Below are 8,647 nucleotides of genomic sequence, written 5' to 3' on the forward strand. Positions count from 1 at the left end.
ACAATTCTTACACATTTGCATATCTGATATCTTAACAATCATATTTACAAGCATACCACTCAAATCCTTGACATCACAACAAAAATATCATCACAATTTTCTTAAAAGTGAAAATATACATCGTTGGATGCATAAGTTTATGGCAGCAAAATATTATAAATGTAAATATCAAACATGTTAGATATGCAAATACACAAGAATTTTGTGGTATGTATGTAAGTTTCCCTATATTATGATAATAACGAACAAAACGAAAGGCCGAGTCAAGTGCTTTTAGAATGATTCTTCACCGTATAAAATTATTCCAGAATCAAGTAAAAAACATCATTTCTGTACTACATTCATTAGTTTCTCAAGCTACAGCAAGTTCAAGGAAGAACAGAGAACAAGAGAATATTTAGAGCAGTAATTAATTTGAATGGCTGCACAATGTAAAAGAGTTTACATCTAATTAAGGCATTAAGGCATCTCCTGTAGAGGAATAAGCTCAACTGTTCATCATTAAATCAATACAGAATAACATTCCTGGTAATTAAAACATAATTTATTCTTAACATTTTGGACTGAATAGATAAAATTTTGAAACATGATGAGGTTGGTTAATGCTGAACTTAATGGCCTTTCGTGTCGTGCCCAAGCAGACCTGATCTGCCTTAGTAGTGAATCCATTTGAAGTTCATGTGAGATTGTGATGGGTCAACTTTGAACAGGTTTAAAACTATTGTCCGCCATTATTACCAACAAAAGACCAACTCTTCAGAGTTCTATTGAAATGTTCGAATTGTAGGAGGATGAAAAATTGGGGCATTTGCATACAGAACACACAATTCCTATGTATTTACTTATCTAACACCAAAACTTTACTTTTTTTTTACATTTATACCGTCCAAATCTTTCATATCACATCAAGGATGCCACTGTTTTAACTTGCGACTTTGCATGGATAGGTAAGGTGGTATGCATGTAAAATTAAAGTGTAAGTGCTAGATATGTAAATACATAGGAATTGAGTGGTATTTATGTAAATCTTCAAAAAAAATTCCATGTCCATAGAACAACAGTTTCAGCGAGTTTATTCGACAAAAAAATCATTTCATAACATAAGCAATAAGATTTGGCTCGCTTATGTTAGCATCAGCCACGCTATCAAATTTCATTTCAAGCCCCGGAGAGTTGCAATGATCAGTTTAAGCTTATAAGAAATAAAGTTGCAAAAGCTGAATCTAAATATATATAATTTATTGTGTTCAATTAAGACTGGAAACTTGTATCGTAGAACTGAAATGTAGACATTTGTCAGTTGATTGCCCTAGTGTGAATACTATAATGGAGACCTTTGATAAAATGAAAATAAATAATAAATAAATTCTTATGTTACTATGGTTTCCATACTTTTGTTTTAAGAAATATAGTAATATGGGTTTATTTAGAACTCGTTGTTGTGTCTGTATAATCTACGGGTGAGAAAAGTGTCAAAATAGTCCCCTAACTCTTCTTAGGAGGTTATTTTAGTCCCATAGCTATAGCAGTACCAATTTAATCTCCAAACTATTTTAATATGGATTGAAATACTCCACAGAGAACTGTTTCAGCACTAATTTAACAAATTTTGGAGCTAATTTTACACTTTTATAAACTCTGAAACTAAAATAACCAAATGTAAACAGTCAGAGAGTATCTTAGCACTTTATTCATTCACATGTTGTAGGTGTTGCACTATATTCAGCAAATGAACAAGTATCAACTGCTTGTAATAAGATCATTAAGGTGATTTGTATAGCAAGTATATTGGCAACCATGTTCCAAATGATGACAATATTTAGTATTTTTATGCAAGCAAGCTCTCATATTTTCAATATAAAATGTAAATGAATCTTACAAAAACATCCTTTTTTTTTTCTCTAAATCAAGAAACAATTCGGTAAAGTCTTATCCAATCAAGAGCAAATCTGGCTAAAAAAATACAAAATGTATTTTGCCTTTTGGATTTATTTGAGAGCATTTAATAGAACAAATAACGCGCCAAATAGTCCCCTGACTATTTACATAGAATCATTTTAATCTCAGAGTCTATAAAAGTGTCAAATTAAACCTCAAACTCTTTTAATTGGGGCTAAAATAATCCTTCCCACAGACTATTTCAGCCTCTATTTTAAAAATATGGGTGCTAAATTGAAATTTTTATAAATTTTGGGACTAAAATGATCTCCTATAAATAGTCAGACACTTTTCTCTTACACAACTTAAAAAGAACCAGCACAAAAATAGTGCATCTATTACAAAATCTGGATAACAGTACTGTTTTCTTGACAGAAAAAAAAAAATATCAGCCAAAAGACTCATGAACATGGTAATTACTCACCAGATAAATATGGATGTGCTCTTACTGCTCTTCTGGCTCAGCCTTCTTCACTTTCAATCCTTTACAAATTCTGTCTTTCATATTACTTGCAGTGACCAGCGGATAATAGGAGGCTGGCAGCTTGCTCCAAGTTCCAAACCTCCCTTCATAATAGCCCCATAGTTCAATCCTAATGGAATTTGGATCATAAGACAAATATAATCTAGCGGTATCAAATTGGGTTTATAGTTTAGGGTTCAGGACCTGAAATTATCCCGACACAAAACTGCTTAAACCCAACCCAACCCAACCCAAATGTCAGATGGGTCAGAAAGTCAAACCTGAGCCTAACCACAACCCATTTTCAACTGGCTGATTCGAACTCAATGGTAACCCGTTTAATATAAGACATAACAACTATTCAGGTCGATATTCATGCTGGTTGGACTTGGATTGACGATCAATTTCTAGTAAGAAAGTCAATTTCGGGTTGATAGATCTACCCGAACAAAATCCAAAATTTATTTGGCTCAACCAGAACTCGAATATTTTTAGCTGAGTTTAGATCGAGTTGACATGTCGGGACAATTTGTAACACCCCTAAATAAACCCATGGGTAAAATAAGACAGATTGTGGCCAAAATAGAATACCAGTATGCCAAGAACTGGAATGGAGCATACTTCCCGTATATGACTTCTATATCCTCCTGAACCGATTTAATGTCGCAATTTCTACCATAAAACTGCACATGTTCTATGAGACATTCGTAATAAAATTATATCCAGTCATAGACAAGAAATAGAACAAATAAACCTGTCTTATATGCCTAACAGTCTCTGTGTCCGCTGGAACTCTATGATAGAAACCCATACACATGAGTACATTCGCACGTGTAAAAGGTCCAAATCCACTGAGAGCCGACAACTTCTGGTCGATTGAGTCATAGCTCGCCAGTGAGTATCCCTCACACAGTTCCTCGAGCTTCCTTAGTTTCAAAGTGCCATCGACGATACTTTGGGCAAGAGAGATGATACGTTGAGCTCGATATCCGAGTTTACAGCAGTCGGCGAGGAAAGCAGCATCCAGAGGGGCCAGTTCTTCGGGAGAAGGAAAATCGCCAATTGCTTCAGAAAACTTAAGTTCATCATTGAAGGATTGAGAAGGGCTAGAACTGTTGCAGGAATCTGTAGGCTGAGTGATATGATTGTTCATCAAGTTAGGAGTTTTCAGAAACTCTGCTCCATCAGTAAATTTGGCTTCTAACTTAACGGCTACTTTCTTTCTCTTTATGTTTTTTCTTTTTTGTTCCCTTTGTTGTGGTGTCTTTGGATGAGAAGTTTCAGAATTACAGCTTTGTTTCAGTTGTAGATGAAGCTCACAAAGTGCTCTTGCCATTGACAGAGTTCTTGGCCATCTGAAATTCAGAATAAAGTATCATCCATTCCGCTTAAGAATTTAATAGGTCATAAAGAGTGACAGAAAAGAAATGGAAGATTTACATAGATACCACTCAATTCCTATGTGTTTAAGTGTCTAACAACTAAATTTTCCAATTTTTACATATATGCCACTTTAGCTATTATGAAAAAGGTGCATTTCATTTTTTTTTTAGTTAAAATAGTGGTATTTTTAATGTGATAAGAAATTTTAGGTGATGTATATGTAAAAAGCAAAATTTAGGTGTTAGATATGTAAATAAATAGGATTTGTAAATGCCCCAAAAGAAATTTAAGGGACAAATAAAAGTATGACCAGAAATATCACTAACTAATCTTAAAAATCTGGCAAATAAATGAGAAGTCACAATTGTGTAAAGCACCCTGCTCCAGCTTCCTGTGGCTGAGAAATTGTTGGCGTGATTTCTTCCATGTCCGCGAGACACAGAGTGCCGTAGTATTGGGTGTTTCTTTGATTGCCTCATTTGCTATGTTAATTTCTTCAACGCATAGCAGGCTGTAAAGATCATCTAGAGAAATTGGATGAAGATTGGTACGGATAGTTGTTTTAAATGCATGATAGGTGGAGGGTAGGACATTAAGGGTATGTTAACTAATGTCCTACGGATTGAGAGATGCACCTACAGTTGCAAGGATGTCGACCTTTGCCTTGACTTCCGAGAGGTATTGATTCATGGCCTTATCCGTCATGCCTAGATTGCAAAGTTCGTTCTTCAATTGGATGATACGAGAGCGGTTAGATGACTGAAGTTGTCGCTCAATGGTTGTTCATAAATCATGGCAAGTTTCTAGTGGTAACACATATGGTAGAATAGAGGGTGAGATGACAGAGTAGAGAGCCCTTGTCAAGTTTTGTCGATCAGCATCCTTTTGGTGAAGTTGGGGTTGGGAAGTTGGGTGCCATTTGCCTCTAAGGTATGTCGTGGAGGACAAGGACATAATCCATCAAGAAAAGAATCATACCCATTTGCCCTAAAGAGCTTGGTAACTTGTGCCTTCCAGGTTGGTTGGTTGTCAATACTAAATGGAGTTGAGACCAAATTTTTTATATTGCTGAGAATGAATTTGAGCTGGAGCATTTACATACATACCACACAATTCTCTTGTATTTAAATATCAAACACCTAAACATTTATATTTGCACGCATACCACTCAAATCGTTAACATCACATCAAAACTACCGCCATCATTACCTTTTCAAAAGTGAAAATAAACCATTTAATACATAGTTTTATAACATCAAGGTTATATAAATGTAAATATCAAACTTCGGGTGTCAGATGTGTAAATAGATTAGAATTGGGTGGTATGCATGTAAATTTCCCAAAGAAATGAGTTTCTATTTTTTGAAATTTGAAATATTGTGCAAATTACAATATGCTACAAAAAAGGGTGAAGTACGCCTCCAATCATAGTTCTAGCTCTAGCTGTGCTTTTATTTTGAATCTTCGCCTCGCATTTTGCTTCATTGCAAAGTCAAGGCCAATAAGTATCAACAATGCACACATATCTAGGTGTGTGAGGGAGACACCTATTGTCATTAATGTAATTATGACATCATTACACAAATTTTGTAAAGAACATTGTAACTTTCTAAGAGTGTTTGAATTATCCTAGTATTTCCTTTGCTTTTAAGTTGTTGGATTAGCCTTTGCAGGAGAATTCCAATAAATATATGAATGAGTGCATTTAACTAAAATGAATCTAATAATCCGTAAAGAGATTAGAGCAAAATAAAATAAACACTTAATATAGTCAACTTATATAAACTCTTCATCATCAAAAAGAAACTATAACCAAAATTGAGTAGAGATTTAGGCAAGTTTGAGCCATATTCCCAACCCATCCCAACAATAAATAACCAAACAACAAGATTTGAGCCATTGTTTCAAAATAAAGCTCAAGGGCCTTATTTGAAAATTGCTTGAAGATAAACATTTTTCAATGCATAATTATTACGATTGGCCTGTGTTGTGTTGAACAACTTCGATTTCACTGTCCATTTTTTTAATTAAAGAGCAGCTCGTGGCTCCTTACGCGTTAATTAAAAGGAAATTACATAGTTAGGGAGGGAAAGTGGATCCCCATCTAAAAACAAAAAAAATACAACAAACCCCTAGGGGTTCCACTCACCGCAGTACAACGCAACGCAAAGAAACAAACCTAAGGTATATGTAATCATCCAAAACGTATACCAAAAGAAAAAGTATACCCAAAAAATTACACGTATAAAGTCTCCCAAAATAACAGTATGCATAAAAACCCATAGTAACAGTGGTGTCGAGGAGCAGGGTCAAACTGACGGCTTGTAGATCCAGTGAAGATCACAACAATAAGAGCCAAAACCTGCAAGCAGTGAGGAAATCCACAAAACTTTTGCATAAACCATCCCTGCCGCTCCAAGTAGTTCCCAGATGTCCGAAATTGAAAGGCAGCATCTCCATACATCTCATGGTAAAGTTATCAACTCTAATACCCAAATGAGATCTCATGGTAAAGTTATCAACTCTAATACCCATAAATGAGATCTCAGGCATCCAAAAAGAGCAAGTCAAGCAAGATAAAACATGAAAACCAACCTCGGGGTGAAAATTCGAAGACAAAACGGGGTGAAAAAGGCTATCAAAATGCAACTCAGAATAAAACATGAGGAAATTGAACAGATAAACAGTAAGAGGAACCAATAAAAACGAAGCAGAAATAGCAGAGAAATATAAAATCTCTATATCTTCTGATATAAGGCACAGTAAAAAATCCCCATTTAAAAGTATTTGAAGTTGAAGAGGGGGCACCACACCCACAATAATTCATTTGAGACCTTGTTTGGCCAACCAATCAGCAGCAGTGTTACATTCTCTATAGATGAAATTAAATTGCAAAACCAAATTATGTCTTTTAATGAACCCCTGAATCATGTTAAACAGACAAATGACATTCCATGTAGGGAATGTGCTCTTATTTAGAATATTTAACATAGTCATACAATCAGTCTCGATAATTAAAGCACGGCGATGTAAGGTCACAACAATGTGTAAAGCATTCCATAAAGAATAAAACTCAGCCTCTAAAGGTGTCGAGACATAAACTGGTGAGACAAAGTAACAAAGGCATCTCCCCGAAGAGTTACGAAAAATCCCACCCGTCCCAGCAGCAGATAAAGTCCAGCTCTCATCAACATTAAGTTTAATCCAACCAACGGAGGGGGGTTGCCACCGTATCAGAAGGGCCTTCCTACCCCTCTGAGCAAATTTGAGCTTAATGCAATGGGGCGAGAAACTTTAAGAAAATAAGCAATTAAATATGAAGTGGTAAGAGCAGCTGTAGGGGGGAAAGCCTCGTACTTATGAGCTTTCCTAGCAGACCAAAGGAACCAAAGAATAACAAAAGGAAAAGGTTCCAAAGTTTCTTTATAAAAATGTGCAGCCTTCCAAACTTTGATGTAATTTCTCCATTCACGATGATCATAATAATTCAGAGTCCAATTGATACCAAAATACAACCCAACCGGGCGCCAAACTTCCCGAGCAATATATTGTGTTATTTATAAATATTTAAATTATTTTACGTCATTGCAGTTAGGCTTGATTGTCTAAGGCAAAACTTATCCAAGACACAATCAAGTAGGAGGAGGATGCATAAGCCAACTCAAGGGCTTAATTGCAATTAAAATATTTAGAAATCAAACAATGTTGATTAATTAAAAGAAAAAAAAAACAATTTAATTTAATTTAAGAAAACCAAAGAATAGCTTAAACTTACATCAAAGATTAAAGAAAAAAGGTGTGACATTTGATCATCCAAAACAAATAGAAATTAAATTCTGATGCACCCTACCCAACCACCATACTTAAATTACATTTTATAATAAGGAAAAAAAAATAGCATCTTTATCTATTCCACATCAGAATGATTAATTACATCAGCAGGCAAGGCTGGCCCAATAAATTTGGCATATAGTACTCAATAATCTCAGATCTAATCCTTCAACTTATTTATTTATTTGGCATCAGCGACCCTGAAAATTCTGTGCTATAGATCTAACATTTAGCAGTGATTTCAAAACTTTAGTATCCCCAACCTTCCAAACAATATTAGCAGGGTGCGAATGGGTACAATATTTGTAATGTAGAAAATGAGCCCAGAGAGAAGTGCCCGAACGAAATTTGAACCAAAGTTTACACATGTTGATTTCCATAATGTGATTAAGGTTCCTAAAACCTAGACCACCAGCAGTGTTGGGTTTGCAAACTTTATCCCACGTAGTCCAAATCTTACGCTGAGTGCTACCGGCCCAAAGAAATTTATTAAAAATCCTCTCCAAAGAAATATGAGTACTTTATTTCAGATGAAGAACTTGAAGAGCTTAAAGAGGGAGGGCGTAAAGGACACTCTTAAGCAAAGTGAGTCTACCCCCATTAGAAAGGAAGGTATTTCTCCAGTCATTAATCTTAGCCTTAATTTTATCAACAACATCATCCATCTGAGTTTGTCTCCGTCTACCCCGCAAAAGATTGACTCCCAAATATTTTAGAGGAAGGTAGGCCACTTGACATCCAGTGAAGGTAGCAGCCCAGGAGGTGTGGGTGGTGCTAACATACTTGCTAAAATATAGCAGACATTTAGCATTGTTAAAGGTTAATCCAGAAGTATTTTAAAATATATTTAAGGTTTGCATCAAACTTTTAAAAGCAGTCTTACTGGCGTTGGAAAAAAGGATAGCGTCGTCAGCGTAAGCAAGGTGGCTAACCATAAGCTTAGATTTATGCATAAATTGAGTGTGAGGGTGTAACAGCTGCATTTGATTCATAAGGCGAGAGAGATAATCAAAAGCAAGGATGAAAATCGTA

General features: G+C 35.4%; 1 protein-coding gene across 2 annotated transcripts in view; it reads right to left on the reverse strand.

The window, feature by feature from the left end:
* Positions 1-428: 428 nt before the first annotated feature.
* The window catches only part of LOC110028359, a 22,755-nt gene continuing 14,536 nt past the window's right edge, over positions 429-8,647 (reverse strand). Inside the window, exons 3-6 of one of the 2 annotated variants that reach the window (XM_020730180.1) lie at positions 3,156-3,756; positions 2,993-3,084; positions 2,363-2,531; positions 429-643 (exon numbers count right to left, since the gene is read on the reverse strand). In XM_020730180.1, coding sequence (XP_020585839.1) covers positions 2,384-2,531; positions 2,993-3,084; positions 3,156-3,756 — 841 coding nt within the window. In that variant the 3' untranslated portion in view covers positions 429-643; positions 2,363-2,383. Of the gene's footprint in view, positions 644-2,267; positions 2,532-2,992; positions 3,085-3,155; positions 3,757-8,647 lie in introns of those variants that run through there. The other variant, XM_020730179.1, reaches the window with a different exon arrangement.

This window comes from Phalaenopsis equestris, unplaced genomic scaffold (genome assembly GCF_001263595.1).
Source record: "Phalaenopsis equestris unplaced genomic scaffold, ASM126359v1 Scaffold000511, whole genome shotgun sequence".
Taxonomy (NCBI): Eukaryota; Viridiplantae; Streptophyta; class Magnoliopsida; order Asparagales; family Orchidaceae; genus Phalaenopsis; species Phalaenopsis equestris.